At 40.4% G+C, this 22,117-nt stretch overlaps 1 protein-coding gene across 1 annotated transcript in view; it reads left to right on the forward strand.

Annotated features, from left to right (window-relative positions):
• Positions 1-22,117, forward strand: part of FER (FER tyrosine kinase) — a 409,588-nt gene that overhangs the window by 293,707 nt on the left and 93,764 nt on the right. The window contains exon 18 of the mRNA XM_065406919.1: positions 7,269-7,392. Coding sequence (XP_065262991.1) covers positions 7,269-7,392 — 124 coding nt within the window. The remainder of the gene's footprint in view (positions 1-7,268; positions 7,393-22,117) is intronic.

A 22,117-nucleotide genomic window follows, 5' to 3' on the forward strand; every position in this document is an offset into this window, starting at 1 on the left:
GGACAAAGTTACCCTCCGACTACACCCCAAATTTCTTCCAAAAGTGCATTCGTCTTTTCACATCAACGAACCTATACACCTACCACCCTTCTTTCCCAAACCGCTAGCAAACTCCTTTGAATCCCCAATGATTACGTTGGATGTATGCAGGGCTCTGTCCTTTTATTTGGATAGAACCAAGCCTTTTAGGAACTCTTCTAGACTCTTTTGTCTCCATTGCAGAGTGATCCAAAGGGACGCCTATTTCTACCCAGAGACTTTCCAATTGTATCCGACTATGCTATCAACTAAAGGATGCAACTCCTCCAGTCTGCATCAGAACTCACTCCACTAGATCTGTACTTACCTCCATGGCTTTTCTACGCAAAGTTCCTCTGGCTGACATTTGTAAAGCGGCCACTTGGACTTCTGAACACACATTTGTTAAGCATTATGCCCTTACTCAAGGCCCTCTTACTGATACATGGTTGGGCAGAGCCGTATTATCCACTGTATTCCTACCAGATCCGAAGTCCCTAGCTCCTTGAGATACACTGCTTTTAAGTCACCTGGAGTGGAGCACCCACAGGGACGTCTCTCAAAGAAGAAGAGGAGGTTACTCACATGTGCAGTAACTGACGTTCTTCAAGATGAGTGTCCCTGTGGGTGCTCCACTATTCACCCTCCTCCCCTCTACTTCGGAGTTGGGGTAGCCTATGTTGTAGAGAAGGAACTGAGGAGACCGGTCATCCACGCGTACTATTAAAGCACTCTCAATGCGTGGGGCAGGCTCTGCGCATGGGTGACCGGTGTGAGTATTGCTTTCAAAATCTCCGAGTGACGGCGCAGGGGCTCACCAATACCTGGAGTGGAGCACCCACAGGGACACTCATCTTGAAGAACATCAGTTACTGCACAGGTCAGTAACCTCCTCTTATTATTCCTATTACTTTTTCTTGAAGATGATTTACAGCCTCTGCTATGACTAGAAAGATGCTGTTGCAGTAGCGGAAAGAGGAAAGGCCACCTTTACTGATGGAATGGTTATCAGACTGCTCTCTGTCAGCACCTGCTTTTCATCAGCCAGAAAATATTAGATGAAATATAGATAATCCTAGCATCCATTTCATTCTCTTTATTTTAAAATGTCTAATAATATTTAAGCTCTATCTCTAGGTCATTAGGATTTAGTTTTATTGGCACAGCAGCTCTTTTTTATTTGTAGAATGTTCTTTGTTGTATACTTTTTCTGTGAATTGGTTATATCCTGCTTTATTTGACAGGTCCTGATTTCAAGACAAAGAATGACAAAAGTTAGACCTTGTCTACACTACAGGTTACTTCGGTATAATTTACATTTCTCAGGGGTGTGAATAATCAACACCTCCGAGCAGTGTAAGTTACACTGACCTAAGCGCTGGTGTAGACAGCGCTACGTTGGCGGGATAGCTTCTCCCATAGACATAACTATCACCTGTCATGGAGGCAGGAGTTATTAAACTGATGGGAGAGTTCTTTCCTGTCAGCTTAGACTGTCTCCACCACAAATGCTACTGCAGCGCAGTTGCGCCACTATACATGCTGTAGTGTAGACAGAGCATTAGAGATGGAAAAAACCTATTTGGCCATCTAGTCCACCCTATGCCAATGCAGGATTGTTCTCTGCTGTACATGTACTAGTGCATTATCCAGTTTAGCTTGAAGTGTGCCCAAATGATGGGGCTTCTTCCACCTTACTTGGGAGATTATTTCATAGTCTAATAGAACTCACTGGCAGGAAGTTTTTTGCAAATATTTGTCACACATTTTTCATTTTTAGTTTCATCCCATTTTTCCTATTTGTAGTGCACCCTCTTGAACCATTTTTGTGTTTTGACTCTTATTCCATAGAGTTGATCAAACCCTTAGTGTTCAGTCAGTAGGTATTCTGTTCTTTTCATCTTTCATTAGATCTTAAAAAGCAGTATCCAGAACTTTGCAAAGACAGACCCTTAGAATATGTCTACACTGCAATAAAACACCCGTGGCTGGCCCAGATCAGCTGACTTGTGCTTCCAGGGCTCAGGCTGCAGGGCTGTTGAGGCTTAAGGCTGGTCTACACTGGGGGGTGGATCGATCCAAGAAACGCAACTTCAGCTACGCGAATAGAGTAGCTGAAGTCGAAGTATCTTGGATTGAATTACCTGGGGTCCACACGGCGCGGGATCGACGGCCGCAGCTCCCCCGTCGACTGCGCTACCGCCGCTCACTCTGGTGGAGTTCCGGAGTCGACGGTGAGCGCGTTCGGGGATCGATATATCGCGTCTTAGCGAAACGCGATATATCGATCCCGGATAAATCGATTGCTACCCGCCGATACGGCGGGTAGTGAAGACGTACCCTTGGGCTGGATCCCGGGCTCTGGATCCCACCCTCCTTGTGGGGTCCCTGAGCCTGGATGTCTACACTGCACTTTTATAGCCTGTCAGGCCAACTTCTGCAAGCCTAGGCCCCTTCCATGGGCCAGTGTTTTATTGCACTGTGCACCTACACTTGGGGGCCATGGGTTAGATGAGCATAGTTTAGCAAAACTCCATTGCTGCTCTAAACCAGTGGTTCTCAACCTTTTTTCATTTGAGGACACCTGAAAAATTTAGAATGGTGGTGTGGATCCCTTTGGAAATTTCAAATAGAAGTGCAGACCCCTTTAGAAATCTATTGTATGTATATATAGTTGAAATCTGTTCAGACAGTTTTCGTTCTAAGTATTATACATAATCCATGGACCCCCCAGAGGTCTGCAGACCACAGGTTGAGAACCACTGGTCCAAACTACACCGTACCAGCCCTTGGTCAGCCCTGGAATGGAGAACCACAATCTGCTGTGGTTCTCCCCTTCTCCCCTGGTTGTGCCCAGCCAGTATTGCATGCACTTGAGGATTGAGCTTGTAACCTTTATGCAGCTATAATGCATGTAGTTATATATCATGTAAATCCGAACTGATTTCACATCAGCATTTTATTCCAGTATATGATGACTAGGCTGTTGATTAATCGCAGATAATTCACACGGTTAACTAAAAAAAATTAATCACGATTAAAAAAATTAGTTGCGATTAATCGCGGTTTTAATCGCACTGTTAAACAATAAAATACCAATTGAAATTTATTAAATATTTTGGGATGTTTTTCTACATTTTCAAATATATTGATTTCAATTACAGCACAGAATACAAAGTGTACAGTGCTCACTTTATATTATTATTTTTTATTACAAATGTTTGCACTGTAAAAATGATAAAAGAAATAATATTTTTCAATTCACCTCATATGAGTACTGTAGTGCAATCTCTCTATCATGAAAGTGCAACTTACAAATGTAGATTTTTTTGTTACGTAACTGCACTCAAAAACAAAACAATGTAAAGCTTTAGAGTCTACTAGTCCACTCAGTCCTACTTCTTGTTCAGCCAGGCGCTAAGACAAACAAGTTTGTTTACATTTACGGGAGATAAAGCTGCCCACTTCTTATTTACAATGTCACCTGAAAGTGAGAGCAGGCGTTCGCATGGCACTTTTGTAGCTGGCATTGCAAGGTATTTACGTGCCAGATATGCTAAACGTTCGTATGCCCCTTCATGCTTCGGCTACAATTCCAGAGGACATGCTTCCATGCTGATGACTATAAAAAAAATAATTAGTTGATTGAATTTATGACTCAATTCCTTGGGGGACAATTGTTTGTCTCCTGCTCTGTTTTACCCACACTCTGCCATATATTTCATGTTATAGAAATCTCAGATGATGGCCCAAAACATGTTTGTTTTAAGAACACTTTCACTGCAGATTTGACAAAATGCAAAGAAGGTACCAATGTAGATTTCTAAAGATAGCTACAGCACTTGACCCAAGGTTTAAGAATTTGAAGTGCCTTCCAAAATCTGAGAGGGATGAGGTGTGGAGCATGGTTTCAGAAGTCCTAAAAGAGCAACACTCCAATGCAGAAACTACAGAACCTGAACCAGTAAAAAAAGAAAATCAACCTTCTGCTGGTGGCATCTGACTCAGAGGATGAAAATGAATATGTGTTGGTCCCCACTGCTTTGTATTGTTATTGAGCAGAACCCGTCATCAGCATGGACGCATGTCCTCTGGAATGGTTGAAGCATGAAGGGACATATGAATCTTTAGTGCATCTGGCACGTAAATATCTTGTGATGCCGGCTACAACAGTGCCATGCGAATGCCTGTACTCCCTTTCAGGTGACATTGTAAACAAGAAGTGGGCAGCATTAACTCCTGCAAATGTAAACAAACTTGTTTGTCTTAGTGATTGGCTGAACAAGAAGTAGGACTGAGTGTACCTGTAGGCTCTAAAGTTTTACATTGTTTTGTTTTTGAGTGCAGTTATGTAACAAAAAAAAATCTACATTTGTAAGTTGCACTTTCATGATAGAGAGATTGCACTACAGTAATTGTATCAGGTAAATTAAAAATACTATCTCTTGTGCTTTTTACAGTGCAAATATTTGTAATAAAAAATTTTTAAGTTGAGCAGGGTACTTTTTGTATTCTGGGTTGTAATTGAAATCAATATATTTGAAAATGTAGAAAACAACCAAAATATTTAAATAAATGGTATTCTGTTATTGTTAAAGAGCAAGATTAATTATGCGATTAATTTTTTTTATTGCGCGATTAATCGCGATAAATTTTTTAAATCAATTGACAGCCCTAGTGATGACACAGGGCCGGTGCAACCACTAGGCGAACTAGGCGTTGCAGGCACCAAAAAGCGGTGCCCTGGCTCGGCAGGGAGGAGCCGCCTTCTGGAGGCACCGGAGAGCCAGAGCGTCAGCTTACAGGGACGGCGAGCCCTAGCCATGGAGGAGCCGGCGTGGCTCAGAGGGTCAGCAGCCCTGCAAAGGCGGCGGCGCCCCCTGCCCAGACTGCGGCCCGGCGGCCCCTCCCGGGGGCTCCTGCAGGCTGCAGCAGATGCATGCGGGCGGTGGCCCCCGTGCGCCCCCCCGGCTCCCTCCTTGCCGCGCTCGGGCTCTGTGGCTCCTGGGAGTGTGAGCCGCCACCACCGCCGCTGCCCCTCCTGGAGCAGTCTCAGGGCCCCGCGCCCCGACAGTGGCGGTGGCTCACATGCCTGGGAGCCACAGAGCCCGAGCACAGCGAGGGGGGTAGCTGGGGGGGCGCACGGGGGCCGGCACCCGCATGCATCCACTGCAGCCTGCAGGAGCCCCCGGGGGGGGACGCCGGGCCGCAGCCTGGGCAGGAGGGGTGGGGGGGTGCGGCTGCTCCCCGCTAGCGGCGTCGCCGCCTTTGCAGGGCTACTGCCCCCCTGCGCCGCGCCGGCTCCTCCATCGCTGAGGCTCGCCGACGCTCTGGCTCTCCGGTGCCTCCGGAAGGTGGCTCCTTCCTGCCGAGCTGCTGCAGCGGCCCAAGCCCGGCAAAGCCAGTGAGTAGACTCAGGGCAGGTGCCGCCGGGATGGGGTGGGGAGGGCTTGCGGGGGGGCTGTGCATCAGGGCCGGCTTTAGGGCGATTCACCCGATTCCCCCGAATTGGGCCCCGTGCCCCTAAGAGGGCCCCGCAATGTCCCTAAGGACCCTCCGCCGCCGTGCCGCCGAAGGCACCGGCAGCCAATAGAGCTGCCGCCGAAGTCCCGCCGCTGTGTTCAGCGGCAGCTCTTTTGAATCGGGCCCCACAGTGCCTAAAGCCTGCCCTGCTGTGCACCCTCCAGGGGAGTTCAGAGGCGGGGAGGGGGGAACCTGGTCTGGGGAGCAGCCCCTGGGCACGGCTGGCCCCTGGGCACAGCTGGCCCCTGGGGTCTATAAAGGCTCATTGGGATTTGCCCCTCAATGAACCAATGTGCAAGGGGGGAGAGGGGGGGCGCAAGAAAGTTTCGCCTAGGGCACAAAATATCCTTGCACCAGCCCTGTGATCACATATATACATATGTACATACCTAAGTGAAATGTGTGTATCTATATATCTATCATGTACGTTCCTTTAAAAAGCCCTCATTTTATTCCTGGGAATTGGTAAATAATAAAGGATACATAAAAGATGATAAAATATTATTCATATTCTCTTGTCACGTTCGCCTGACACAAAAAAGTTAATCAGAAATCAGGTTGAAGGAAAGCATATTTGTTTCTAAAATGTTTGTGGTGCCCCGTGGGTAATCAAAGGGGGTAAAGCAGCAGAGTTTTAGCTGTAGGTTAAGCTTACTGGGAGCTTTCATTAAGGAACCAACCCAGTAAGCCATCACCTCTAGAGCTTTTGTATCAAAAGAAGCATAGATTCTTGGTAATGTGGGTAAAAAAGTGTAGGAGTTGACGATTAAGATGCTAATTCCTTTCACAAACATTCCAGCTTAATATTTGAGGGCCATAGAGATAGAAGGAGCAAATGTCTGCTGTTAATAAAACCTTTCTCTAATAACTCCTCAGTTTATCTCTTATAATGTGAAATATAAATAGATATTTCCTGCTAAGAAAATCCCCGCTGAAACTTTTAACATATGGTAATGCCTCTTTTTAGTGCCAAGAAGGACAGTATATGAAAACTGTCATGGGGCATTACTTGAGAGAGGATCACTAGGATCAGTTCAGTACACAGTAAAATGAAATGAAGGCTAGAGAAATGGCTCTCTGTATAATAACATGTAAACCTTCAGACTTGAAAAAGCTGTACTATGACTTCTGGCATTGCCTGCTGCAATGAGGCATATTTTAGATTTTAATTCACGTTTCTAACCATCAGCATGTAGCAGTGCATCGCTTCCCGTAATCTCTTTCTCTCTTGTTTACTTTTGCCCTAATCATCAATCGCAGAGACATTACTTAACTGTTATAAATCTGCAAATACAAACTCATCATCTATTGCAATATTCAGTTTTTAATAAACTGTTGCAGCTGAAAGATGTGATTAAAGCTACTTTTTATGACACCCTATTATCCATAGATTCTTTACTCCATAATTCATAGTTATGCAAATATATATTGAATATACATAGAGAAATATGATGTATAGTGTAGTAAAAATATGGACTTGATTAATTTTTTCATTCTTTATACAGCTTGCACATTGAAGCACTTAAAGCAATATTCAGGGCAGCTTAAGGAGGCCACATAATGATGAGAATGTATTCTTTCCATTTTCTTTTTTATCTTAGCCTCAAACAAATTGGTTGAAAAGCATGGCTGATAGTGTAATACTTTTTGTTCAGTCAAGCATCACTAATAAGAGATAAATGTGAGTATCATTGCTGTCATGTCTCATTGTCCATCTATTTCTCTAGGAGGCGATTTCCTCTCCTTTTTAAGAAAGAAGAAGGATGAGCTAAAAACCAAACAGTTAGTGAAATTTTCATTAGATGCTGCTGCTGGTATGGCATATCTCGAGTCTAAAAACTGTATACACAGGTAAGGAAGATATTTATTTTCCATACTACAGTTTTGGCCACTTTAATGGCTAGATAACAGAGTAAATGTGTAGTGCTTAATATAAACTGGATGGATCTTTAAAATGTAAAATAAGCTACATTTTTTTAAGAGATCTGATTCTGTGTGTAGGTTTTTAATTCAATGATTAGTAACTCTGGTTTCAAGCTATTCTGTTATTCAACAATTAAGACAGGAAAGACAAGTTAAACATGCAAGGAATGTCTCACTGAGAGAGAATTTGAGTCAAGAAGAACATGGTTGATATGGCAGGAAAGGATTATGGCACAATTAAAGAAACTAATTAACCAGCTATAGTCATGTCTGAAGCTAAGAGACACATGCATAGCAAGAAGAAACATGTTAATATGCTAACATTTCCCATTTTAGGGAAACCCGTTGATATGTAAAATCATGAAGATGGGCTAACAGCAGAAGTTGTGTACATCAGACAGTATTCACTCATGCCAACTTTCCAAACAGTCCCTATACTTTCTAGTAACATATTTGCCATTTTTTCCAACTCAGTCCCACTGTGGAGCTTTCTGTATTTCAGTGGAATTTAAAGAGTTTACCCCCAGTTGTCTTCCCAAATATCCCAATGTGTAGCTTTTTAGTATGGCATATATGAATCACTATGAGGGTAGAAGATGATAGGAACATAATTGTAATTCCTTGTTAACAATGATGATATGGCTCAAACTACAGTTTAAAAAAAAAAGGTTTTAACTAAGATTTGCGCTGCTTAACCTATTTTAATGGTCTAATTTCATACCTAGTACAACTCCACTGAAGTCAGATTTTTAGAGACCTGAATGATAATTCCCTTACTTATTTCAGGTATGAATTTGTCCCACTATCAGATAGGTCAAGTTAAATGTTTATCTTAATCTGGATTAGGGGAATGTTTTATAAATTCTAAAAAAAATATAGTTAGAAAAAAACATCCACCATATACTTCACAACATTTTGTAGGCATTATTTATGTAGATGTCCCCATGTTTTGTGCTTTACTTTACATCCACTTGAGGAATTACTATTAGCTATCAAACTCTGTGCCCAAAATTGTACTAACATTATCAGTGATGCACAGATGAATTAACAAAACACTCATGATAGCTTGTGCTACATAAGAAACATAAAAACAAAAAAAAGTCTAAACGTAAAAAGAACAGGAGTACTTGTGGCACCTTAGAGACTAACAAATTTATTTGAGCATAAGCTTTCGGATGCATCCGAAGAAGTGGGCTGTAGCCCACGAAAGCTTATGCTCAAATAAATTTTTTAGTCTCTAAGGTGCCACAAGTACTCCTGTTCTTTTTGCGGATACAGACTAACACAACTGCTACTCTGAAACCTCTAAATGTAAAGTATCCAATACTGAAAATCTTAGGGAGGTATTACAAACAATATGGGAAAACAACAGGATTCAAAACCCAGCATTCTAATGTGTTAGAATGAATCCAAGTGTGGTATTTTCATTTAAGAAAATATAACCACAATATAAATCAAAGCAGAATCACAAACATGAAGTGCTTTTAAATGTCCTTATAAATTTGTATCATTTAATTTTGTTCCTTGTCCTACTCACTGTTAGATGAAATGTGCCTGCTCAGATCTTCAGGATTTCCAGAAAATAAAAAAGGGGGAAAATAAATAATTAAATGGTATTTTGTAGCTTTGTAAGCAACTTGTTGTGTTCTGTAGTGGTGATTATTGGAAAAAGAGCAAGGCAATTTTTCATTACATAAAAACATGTCAGCTGCAAAATGCAAACAAATAATTGCTAAAAGAATTTACTTTTGGAGAAGTGCCCCATCCTTTTCTTCAATCTCTGGAAAAAGATTTCCTGGATCTTTCAGCTTAATTGGAACCATTGCTATTTGCTGTATATGTGGGGGTTGCCTATTGTTATCTGTGAAGGAGACTCTGGGCTTTTTCAAATGCAATCGTATACCATCGTATTTTGGGGGATACAATTTCATTTACAGTGAATTTTTAAAACCTGTATGCTCATTCAATTGTTTTTATATTACTTGCTTAGTATTTCTTCTTACATGGTGCCACTCTAGATGTTATCTCCCAAATCAGACTAATTTTGTGGCCAAGTAGTCTTAGGGTTGATCTTCTAGTGGTTTTAATTAGATGATTTGCAGTAACATTTGTTTAACTTTGTAATGGTTGATTATCTTTTTCTCGAACCTATATTTTAGGGAGGTTTTTTTAAAAAGTATATATTCGGATACAGAATGGCTCACGGTCTACATTGTATAGTGAGACATGGCGGTGTGAGTGATATAAAGTTTTGATTGTCACGAGTTTGGGATGCCTGTATTAATCAACAGTGGCAAAGCTCAGCTATGAGTTACGCAGGTCTTCTCAAACAAGGGTGATAAAAACTGCGTAATACATTGCATCATCTCACATTTTCTTAATGCCAGAGATTTGTCAAATTTTGTTCGCTTTGTACTATTTTTAGTTTCCCTTTGCTTTTGCCACATTAGTTACTATGGAAACAATGATTTATTAGTGTGGGTGGAGCTTTGCGGCATCCATATGTTTAAAATAAAGTCAATTTAGACAGTTAGAAATGGTTTGTGAAATACAGAAATCTGTGCTGGATCACACACAGCATGCGGTATCTATGCGTAGGGAGGGTAGATGTGTGAATTTCCTATTTCATAATTGCTCATTCTTTAACTTCAGAATTCCCACATTATTTGATTGACAAAAACAGAATGTTTTATTAAAAGGACATAGTGTTTATATTCTTTTCATGTTGAAGAAAATAACTACAGTTTTACAATTTAATCAAGCAGTTAAATTAGCTATTCAACACTACTGGTATGAAAAATAGAGGACGGTAAACTGTATATCAAAAAGCTATATATTTCAGCTTTCATAATACTTGAATAGTACTTTATTGTACTATGTTCTGAGCTCTTAGCAAAATATCTGACTAGATGGTGCCACATAATGTAAATTTATTAGGGTCTGTGAGTTGATGGTGCTGAATTTGGCAGGTAATCAGAGGATGAAAAATTGTGGCTCAGGGCCTCAAATATATATACACCTCTACCCCGATATAACGCGACCCGATATAACACGAATTCAGATATAACACGGTAAAGCAGTGCTCCAGAGGGGCGGGGCTGCACACTCCGGTGGATCAAAGCCAGTTCGATATAACGCGGTTTCACCTATAACGTGGTAAGATTTTTTGGCTCCCGAGGACAGCGTTATATCGAGGTGGAGGTGTATTTAGTGGTTTCAGTGTATGTTCTTAGGTATTATATAGCTGCTTTTTTTTTCTCCGTATTAGCATAGCTCAGGAACTAGTATTGCCTGAAAGACAGATTATCAGATTTTTATATATGTTTACTAAAGACTAAATGTGTGTCATTTAGTCACAAGCTGAAGCAAGGGGGATGGTGAAGAACCCAAACTGTTCCAGTGGGGAGCTCTGGAGAGATTCAACTTCACTGAGCCACTGTCTCTCTCTGTACTCCTTAGTTGAACTGTGGTGGCAGTGGAGTAATTTACAGCATCTTTTTGTGAGGCACATCATAACCTGAATACATGTGTGCGCATACACACCTATACCATGCAGCCTACCAGCTTTGTTAGCTGGCATGTATGTGTGGCAGAGCCATGGCTCCATCTACTTCCCTCCTAGTTAAAGCCCCTGTGATTCCAGTCCTTCTGTTTCTCTGAACACCCAGGATTGCATGTGTGCCCGTATGTGGGCTGTACAAAGAATATGGGAGACCTTGTCCCTTCCTACTTTCCTGCATTGCCAGATAAGACAAGGACATAGTCTAGTGCTAGATAAGTTGATTGCTGAGAAATGTTTTATTGTAATGGCGAAACTAAATTAATTGTATGATCAGGCATTGGCCTTATGAAAAGCAACAAGAATTTGAGAAAATACATGGGATTGAAAATTGATCTTCTAGGTTAAAAAAAAATAATAAAGGAGGGGGGGGGAGGAGAACTATCTATAGATAAAAATGGACCTGACAGCAGAATATCTTGTATTTTGTTTAAAATATACTGCAGAAAGGCTTTATTATTACTGCTTTCGTCAAAAAATAAAAATAACATGTAATTAGAAACAGTTTCTATTCTGTAGATTGCAACAAAAAAGGAAAATATTCTACTCTCATACCCTGCTCTTTCTGCGGTACTATTTTTCTCTGTGTATTATGCTAAAGATCTTCTAAAAGCCCTAGCATATTTTTTTAGATTCTGTATTTATTTTGCTATTCTTTTGAGACTATGTGCATTTCAGTTATTTTATCATGAAATTGAAGATTGCTCAGCATCTGAGTCTAAACTACCATTAACATACTACTGTTGGAGTAACTATACCAGTGGTGGGCAACCTGCGGGTTGCATGCAGCCCATCACGGTAATCTGATTGCGGATCGCGAGACATTTTGCTGATGTTGACCAACCTCAGGCCCTGTCCCCCGCAGCTCCCAGTGTCCACGGTTCGTCGTTCCCGGCCGGTGGAAGCTGCGGGAAGGAGCAGGCCTCAGGGACGTGCTGGCCGCCGCTTCCTGCAGCTCCCATTGAATGGGAACAGAGAACTGTGGCCACTGGGAGCTGCTGGGGGGTGAGGGGAGGTGGTGCCTGCAGACGGTCAACGTCAGCAAAATGTCTCATGCCCCGCAATCAGATTACCCTGATGGGCCGCATGTGGGCCGCAGGCTGCCCACCAGTGAACTATACTGTCTGTCCCTGGAAGGTAGCCCATTAGGAGCTTTTATTTAAAAGTTATTTATCTTGTTGTATGAAACTCACTGATTGATTCATACTTTTTGCATGGTCATTTAACAGTTTGCCTAGTGCAATAGCAACCCTGGCCATTGTTTTACGTTTTCCTGTTGTGCTTCTGTGTGTTTGGTAGTGAGTGTATGTGTGTAGATTAAGTATGCTAGGATTAGAATGCTTAATGCATGTGAGTGATAGTTTAATTCATGTTCTGAGCTCATCTAAATTCTAAAGATTAGAAGTTTTCTGATCTTGAACCAGAAGACAGAGCAGAAGTCAGTGGGCTGAAATAAAACATTTTTGTATGAGGAGGTGGGTTTTTTTGTGTTTTGTTTTTTTTTAGAGCAGTTGCACAAATACAGCAATATACAGTTACTACATCTCCATTTAATTAACTTGAGCTTGAAAAATTGTTTCTTGCTTTTCATTTTTTACTGCATGCTATTGTTTAGATTTTACCATTTTATCTGTTAATTAAAAATACAAGATTAGCATAGAGATGTGGATCATCTCAGTTGGCTGGATAAGCATTTATGACTGACTTTTCTCTTCCAGTATTTGATTGCATTTGTTGAATACATTTATCTGTAATTTTATTTTTAGCTTCCAAACCAATCTTGTTTCAATACCTGGTTCAGAGATTATGCCTACAGTATGTGTATATATATATATATATATATATATATATATATATATATATATATATATATATATATATATATATATTTGTGTGTGTGTGTGTGTACTTTCCCTTCCTCCACCCCCATTTTTTCCTAATGAAGATTAATAGAAATCATGATTAGGAGAACTTAGATAAATTTAATGGCATATTAAGACTGATTTAAACTAATATATTTTGGATTTCTTTTATCTTTTTCATTAATAGCATAGTATGACCATTTGTCATTGGGACACTCTGAACTTGAAAATCACATTTTCACCTGAAATTTTATATCAACAATAGTTACAACACCTAAGATTACTATAACAAAAAAAATTAGCAGAATTTTTCTTTTTTCAGTTTGTTTATTTTGTTCATTTGGCAGCACTTTGTGCAGAATCAGTTTGTGTTTTTCCTGATAAGTAGGTTGGCTTCACCATTGCTGGAAGACCTTTATAAATAGCAACAGAGGCGAAGAAACTAATTTTTAAGAGTTAAAAAAATTCAGGAAGTGCTATGTGTAGAGTGGTTTATGAGAAGCTGGCATTTTAAAAATGAGTCCATTTAAAAAAGATTGATGCCAGTTTCTCTTCAAAATCATTAACTATAAACCATGAACTATGCATCTGCAATATATATAGGCTTGACAGAATTAGATTTGTATTTTTTTATAATTTCAACGGATGTCAATATTTATTTAAAAGCTTTTTCCCCTATGTTTGTTTATTTAAATGTTCACAGTTGTGGGAAATTATGGGAAGGGTCAGGCAATGGGGTGGAGTCAGACAATTATTTAATGAGATTCAATGAAGTGCTGAGATTCAAAAACTTAAAGCTTTGTAAAGTTACAACTGTATGGTCAACTTAACATGTCAAAATATGCAAAGTAAATACACCTCTAGCCTGATATAACGCTGTCCTCGGGAGCCAAAAAATCTTACCGCATTATAGGTGAAACCGCGTTATATTGGCCTCGAGCATTTCCGTTATTAATAGTCAGCAAATCTTTTTTGTTAGAACTTACACTGTGTATGCAGTAAATAAATCTGTTCTACAATGGTAAAATTGTATCTCCTTTCTTTAATTACAACAATTATTTTATAAGCTTACTTAAAAGATACAGGTTTCAGAGTAGCAGCCGTGTTAGTCTGTATCCGCAAAAATAACAGGAGTACTTGTGGCACCTTAGAGACTAATAAATTTGTTAGTCTCTAAGGTGCCACAAGTACTCCTGTTATTTTAAAAGATACAGTGTATTAACAACACAGGTACTAAACGCTGCTAAATGCAACCATGTGGGCTAGGTTTCATCATACATCAATCGTTTGGTCTGCCTGTAATGCTTAGGAAAATGCAAAATTCACATAAAATATCAGAAAACGCTTTTAATTACACATCCTTACAAATTGTTGTAAAAAAGGGTTTTGGTATTTTAGCAAATAGGAGCATGAGGCACTTTGTCACTTAGCCAACTATGTTATATGTAGATTAAGTAATATGAACTGTTAACTATTAAATACTGTAGTTTGAAAACATTTTGGAGATGGGAGTTTTTACTTATAGAAAAGGATTACTTTACCTTTTTTAGCTTCATTTTAACAAGTTTTAGAGACATTGATAAAATGGTAAATACCTTTTTTTGGTGTACAAGATGCTTTCTTATTTAAGATGCACCCCTTAAAATATTTTTAATTTTTAAAAAAACTTGTTATACTTTGTTGCTTCATGCTACTGCGAGCTGCCTTCTTCGCCAGGTCAATTATGGATTTTAACTGCAGTATTTGCAGTCTATTCACATCCTGGCTTTCTAGCCACTTAAAACCAATCTCTAATCCTACAACTGCATCAGCAGCTTTGGGCGGTGGCTCCGAGTGTTCTTCGTCACTATCCTCAGGGTTAGACACATTTTCCGAGGCACCAGATGGTTGAGGGGCAACATTACGAATTATATCTACATCTGTAAGTCGTTCATAGGTTGGACACATAGCATCCACCTCCATCCAGCTATCCCACTTTGAGCCATAAGTTCCCTGTAGACTCGTTTTGCCTCCATGGCCTCTTCTTCCGTAAAACCTTCAAAGTTGTTCTCATCTTCGTCTTCCTCCTCATCTTGGTTGTCGTCGCTTTCAGTGACAAAAGCACTTTTGAGACCACAATGCCAACATTTCTCTATCATTGACGGAGTGATTTCTAGCCAGGCTGTCTCGCCTAAGTTAAATACATCCAGCAAATTCAATTTTTTGATTACATCCGTTATGCTACTGTTGTCCACAACAATTTTCTGTACTAAGGCTTTACATAGTTCATTTTAAATGTGGCTATAATGCCTTGATCAAGGGGCTGTATTTTGGACGTCGTGTTCTTAGGAAGGTAGCTCACCTTTATCTTCCTGTCTTTGCTGGTTAAGGTCTCAACTGGGGGGTGGGCGGGACAGTTGTCAAGTAGGACCAATGCCTTTGGCTCCAGGTTTTGTCTGCATAGGTGGCTCCGGACAGCTGGTACAAAATATTTATTAAACCATTCCTCAAAAATATCCAATGTCATCCAGGCATTTTTTGAATGGCAATAAATGAGTGAAAGCGAATCCATGTTCTTATGGTGGAAAGCCCTAGGTGACCTGGATTTGCCTATGCACAGAGGTTTAAGTTTATGTGAACTGGTTTTATTCACGCAGAAAAGTATTGTCACTCTCTCTTTTATCACCTTAAAACCTCCGGCCTTTTATTCTTCGGTCCTAGAAGCAAGTGTTCTATCCGGCAGCATACAGTAACATAAGCCGGTTTCATCAGCGTTATAGATTTGCTCCGAAGCATAGCCACCCTCGATGATGATCTCTTGTAACTTTAGCGGGTATTCATTGCACGCTTTTATATCTGCGGAGCGCATCTCTCCTGAAATTTGTGACTTACCGAATGCCGTGACATTTTAAAAAACTATTAAGCCATCCACTGCTAGCTTTAAATTTGTTACCTTGATGTGCAGAAGCATCCTCGCCCGAGCGTCTAAAATCGAGATCCTTCTTCAATTTCTCCGCTTGTTTCCTTATAATGTCACCGGAAATTGGCGTGCCGTCAGAGCATTCTTGGGTAAACCACATAAATTCTGCTCTATCTAGTTGGTTATCCTGGGCAGTGTTTAGGTGCTTCCTTTCCAGGCCTTCACTTTCATCCAGTTCAACTAGCATTGATCGTAATTTTTCCTCATCTTTAATCCGCCCTCTTAATGTTGATTCCCCCACTCCGTGTTCTTTTGAGACCTTCGCTTGGCTCATTCCTGATTTCAGTCTGTCCAAAGCTTCCAATTTTTCTTTGACTGTCCATGCCTTTCGTTTCTGTGGCTATGAACTACTTGCCATTACGTCAATGGTATTTTAATATTAATGCTAACAATTTTTTTTAATTGTTTAGAAAATGTCAGTGCAGAGTTACAATGTTTCCAAAATACAACTAGTGAGCCAACTTAAGCTTAATCTATACTGCCCACAATTTAGAAACGAGATTAAAATAGGTGGGAGAGATGAGAATGCCTAATGGGCAGGCAACATACATTTACCGCTGCCTTCTCATTGTTGCACATTCGTTCACCACTTTGATACATGCACATTTCTACAGACAATGTACTGTATGTATGTAATTTGATAAAAGCCACATTTTAAGAGCCGAGGCACCAACCACAGATGGTTTTGTAACAACTTTAAACTGGCAAGGTGGCAGCAGGTTAGTCAACAACGAAGTTAGACTGAACTCTCCTTTTTGATAAATTATTCATGGTTCTAAATACAAAGGCTGTTTTTATTATAATGGCTGTAGAAAATTAGCTACCACCTCGCACATGGTTTTGTTGTCCGCAAAACGAATTTAAACTTTCAGTGGTTTTAAACTATCAATGGATTAAACTGTCAACGTTATAACTTTAATTAAGACTTGCAGACAAGACTGTTTTTTATGCAATGAAGATCGGAGTGAAAGTTTAAAAATGCTGTAAATGTGCTCGGCTTTGTGTTTCGACTTTGGATCCAAGGCAGGCTTGTAAAATCATAAATACTGAATATGGACGCGGTAATCATTAAATGTATAAACTGGGATTAAACAGAATAAAAGTATGTTGTAGACGAGACAGAAAACCATTTTTGCTTTACCGCGATATATCCGAATTCGTGTTGTATCGGATTGCGTTATATCGGGATAGAGGTGTATATTGAAAACAATCTCTTATGTTCTCAAGCAACATTTTTCTTACTTTGCCTATCTGTAAATTTTGATTATCATCAATGGAAATATTTTTTCATTGGTTTATGTGTGTAAAGTGAAATCGACATTTACCAATAAAAATCTAATCCTTCCAAGCCTAAATATGTAGCTTACACTTAGTGCCAAATTCAAGCCATCTCTTTTCCATATACATACAGTATATGCGAAAAGGTATGGCCAAGCACGAATGAAGTAATGTTCCCCACTCCAGCCTCCCTGAAAACAATGGAGTAAATACTCTGGAAGTCTTCCATAAACAAACCTAGAGCACATGCCTTCAGGGGTTAGGTCAAAATGCTTCCTGTTCCAGCTATTCTGAGTCTTAATCAGATTACTCCTGCTTCAGAATGGGGGGCTCTCCTTAACTTCATCCAAGTCCAAATACAGTACATTTTAATTCTGTTTTTGCAGCTTGTACAAACACCAAAGTTTGACAGTGCCTGAGTTAGGCCCATAGGGTGAAATCCTGTTCCAACAGAAGTCAGTAGCAAAACTCTTATTGATTTCAAAGTGGCCAGAATTTCACCTAGAGCAGAGGTGGGCAAACTTTTTGGCTCAAGGGCCACGTCTGGGTATGGAAATTGTATGGCAGGCCATGAATACTCACAAAATTGGGGGTTGGGGTGCGGGCTCTGGGGTAGGGCCAGAAATGAGGAGTTCAGGGTGTGGGAGGGGGCTCCAGACTGGGGCAGAGGGTTGGGGTACGGAGGGGGGGGTGAGGGCTCCAGCTGGGGGTGCGTGCTCTGGGGTGGGGCTGGAGCTGGATGAGGGGTTGGGGGTGCAGGAGGGTGCTCCAGGCTGGGACTGAGGGGTTTGGGGGGCAGGAGGAGGATCAGGGCTGGGACGGGGGGTGGGGCGCAGGAGGGAGTCAGGGGTGCAGGCTCCAGGTGGCACTTACCTCAAGCAGCTTCCCAAAGCAGTGGCATGTCACCCCTCCAGTTCCTACACGAAGGGGCGGCCAGGTGGCTCTGCACACTGCCCTGTCCACAGGCGCCACCCCGCAGCTCCAATTGGCCGCAGTTCCTGCGGGGGCAGCGCTTGGGGCCTGGGCAGTGTGCAGAGCCCCCTGGCTGCCCCTATGTGTAGGAACCCGAAGGGGGACATGCTGCTGCTTCCTGGAGCTGCACAGAGTGAGGCAAGCCCCTGACCCCGCTCCCCGGCGGGAGCTCAAGGGCCGGATTAAAATGTCTGGAGGGCTGGATGCGGCCCCCGGGCCATAGTTTGCCCACCCCTGCCCTAGAGTCTGTAAGAGTATGCTTTAAGATTACATAACTGAAAGAAATATGCACCACATACATTTGTTTTGCATAAATTACATAGAAAAATGCAGATTATCCCTTTACTGTGTAATGTACATGACACAGGCAACCATCAAGAAAGTGTACATCAGTAGCCTTGTCTAACAAATAGACAAGTTGAACAAAAATAAGGGAAGGTAGTTGAAATGACAAGCTGGCTCATGACCAAAAAACAATCAGAGGCACTAGTTACAGTAGCCCTTGAAAGGCGTAACTTGCTTAACAAATATATGAATGACACTAATGTATTTTGAATATTTTGACATACCTAAAATGTTTTACAACTTTTTTACTTGTGGTAGCTATGGAAAGAAAATTGTTCTCTTCTTAGAATACATTTGACATGTAGTATACTCTACATACAGTGCACTTTATCATATTGGGACAGAGAAGGTAATACACGACTGAATTTAATACTTTAATATAGTTTGAGTGTGGTGTACATTCTTTTTTAAGTTTGTAAAGGTTCATTCATTTATATTTCTGTCAACTGGATAGACCCACTAAATTTTGTTTTACAATCAAGAATTCTTCTTGAAGTGATACTCTCTGTCATAATTCTACGAAGAGTAACCTTGGAACAACGTTATTACCTTATGTCTGAGAGCTTTGGATTGTTTAATGAGTCAAATATTCTGACTGAATAAACACTCTGAAGTGCCTTATAATTAAGGTGTCATATATACATAGACTATTTGGTTGAAAATATCTGGGTGTTTACCTTTAAACCAGTCTTCATTTGGATAAAATTAAATGATGAGGTTTGATCAGCTGTGGTCACTAAGATATTTGCTGTTCTTCATTGCAGCACAGTAGATGTTAGCCCCAATGTTCTGTTAATTTTAAATAACATATTCCATTTTCATGTTCAAAGAAATCTAATAAAGGAAATATAACTAGACAATTTTTTTTCTTCCTCTTTATTAGAGTATCTGTAAATTCTGTTCAGTTGATTTTACTTGTTTCTTACATACAGTCTTCATGTTTAGTTTTTGTTTTATATGCTGCTCTCTGTGTTTTAGCATTCTTGACGATAAGGATTATAAAAACTCTGAAGAAAATCTTAGGAGGCTTTATTTCTATTTTAAAATAAAAGAAAGCCTTATGCCTTCTGTCATTTGGAATGAATATTAATCTTAGGGTCTCAATTGTATTTTTACTGTTTCAACTAGAGATATATTAAGTGCATTAAGTTATGTCTTTAGAAAAGTGTGTTTGTACTTTAGTGTACAATCATTGCCATTGCTAACCATCTTCTTACAATTGGTTTGAAATTGTTTAGGTAAAATGAAATGAGTTTGCATAATACCATTTTTGTGGCCTCCTGCTTCATGAATAGAGAATACGTTTAATTATTTACTACTGATGCAAAGAGTTCTGTAGTGTTGGTGGTTAATAATGCTGTTTGATCATGCATGAGCAAACAAGATTTTTTCCTTTGGAGAGTTGGTGTCATCAACAGAACTTAAACAGTGCAGAAAAGGAATCAATTGTCATACATTTGAATCTTGTTTTCCTGTTAGATGAAGTGTCTGCTCTAAAATAAAGGAGTATGTTTCAAAATATCATCAGCTCTGTTACAGAAATAGTAAAATCTTATCACCAAAAGCTTGATCAGAGAACTATTATTTTGTATTGGACTTTTCTTCAATTGGTTAGTATTTCTTTGTTGTTTAAAAAAAAAAATCCTTCAAGCATTGTCATGTTCTTAAGATTGCCTCTTTAAGTACAGTGTTGAATCTGATTTCCACATTGCAGTACAATGTGGAAAGACCTGATCTTGGAAGAGTGTAGTGGAGAAGAAGGCTGAAGGAACCCTTTTTCCCTCACCTGTGTGCATTGGGCAGGCCCGATCTTTCTGCATACCCTCCCTAAGTGAAAAGAGGTAGCGCAGTTATTAGTAGGGCCAATCACACTTAGCAGTCCAGGAAGAGTTGAGTGCTACTGGTGCTGAGAGGGAACATATGTGGCTCCTTTGTAAATGGTGTAGCAATTGCTGTTATTGTTATGCTACCACAGTGCACGGAGAGGTATTCAGCCTGCTTGTGTTTTCCAAAGGCAGAATGCCTCCAGCCAGAGCTTGCTGATGCAGTGCTTTTCCAAATATGTCCCGAATGTGGCAGTGGCTAGAAAAGCCACAATCTGGCACTCAGAGTGTATTTCAAGAAGAACTAGACTATGTGGGCGTGACACCACTTCACAGTGCTCAAAGGTATTATTTAATTGTTAGTTTTTGGCCTGTTACTTGTGTTTTGCAAGGTGGTATTACCAAGCACAAAAATGACTAACAGTGGTGCTGTTTTCAAAGTGCTGTCATGTTCTCAGGGTCACAGACAGGTGAATGCTATCTTGTTTCATTCCATTTGTCATGTAACTGTGGTTATTTGTTACATTGACATTGGAGTATGGCAGACTGTGCTTCAAGCTTTATAAAAATTGCTGTACCTATCTAGAAAAGATGAATATTTAACATGGGATTAAAAATAACTTTGGTGGTAAACTTCTGTTTTACTGCCTAGAGAACTGCTCAGTAAGCCAAACATTTCATTTAGTGTCTCTTCTTCCCCTCACCCCCTTTTCTCCTTGCCTCCTTGCTCTGTCTTTTATTTATGTAAATAATATGTGATGGAGTTGTTCTTCTGTTTATACAGTTCCAGTGTATTTAGTTCCTTCTCATTTAAGATACTGAGTTAGGTAGTTCGTGATCATTTAATGAATATTTAATCCCATGGTGTAAAAGTTTCCCCCTCCCTTAATTCTTTCTTGAATATACGGACTTCATTTCTTATATAAATTATATGAATAGACAAAACTGCTATTATCATATCTGCCATTTGAGGCATTTATAAACCCTTTGGCAGCACAAAGCCATAAAGCAGATCTGTGGCTGAATAAAACATGTTTGGTACATAAATATCTTATGAACATTTTACCCTGCTTCATACATTATGTAGTGACATGAATCTTTGAAATGCATCATGATCTCTGAAATACATGCACTGCTTATAAAATTAAGGGAAAGTGCTATTTTTACTAAATGTTTCCAGATTCTAGTACTAAGCTACATTGTTATAATTAAGGCCTGGTCTACACTAGGAGTTTATATCGAATTTAGCGCCGTTACATCGAATTAACCCCGCACCCGTCCACACCACGAAGCTATTTAATTCGACATAGAGCTGTCTTAAATTCGACTTCTGTACTCCTCGAAAACGAGAGGAGTAGCGCTAAATTCGAAATGGCAATATCGAATTAGGCTAGGTGTGGATGGAAATCGACGGTAATAGCTCCGGGAGCTATCCCACAGTGCACCACTCTGTTGACGCTCTGGACAGCACTTCGAGCTCGGATGCTCTGACCAGCCACACAGGAAAAGCCCCGGGAAAATTTGAATTCCTTTTCCTGTCTGGGCAGTTTGAATCTCATTTTCTGTTTGGACAGCGTGGAGAGCTCAGCAGCACTGGCAACGATGCAGAGCTCTCCAGCAGAGATGGCCGTGCAATCTAATAGAAAGAGGGCCCCAGCATGGACTGATCGGGAAGTCTTGGATCTCATCGCTGTGTGGGGCGATGAGTCCGTGCTTTCAGAGCTGCGCTCCAAAAGAAGGAATGCAAAGATCTACGAGAAGATCTCTAAAGCCATGGCAGAGAGAGGATACAGCCGGGATGCAACGCAGTGCCGCGTGAAAATCAAGGAGCTGAGACAAGGCTACCAAAAAACCA

This window comes from Emys orbicularis, chromosome 6, assembly GCF_028017835.1.
Source record: "Emys orbicularis isolate rEmyOrb1 chromosome 6, rEmyOrb1.hap1, whole genome shotgun sequence".
NCBI classification, from domain to species: Eukaryota; Metazoa; Chordata; order Testudines; family Emydidae; genus Emys; species Emys orbicularis.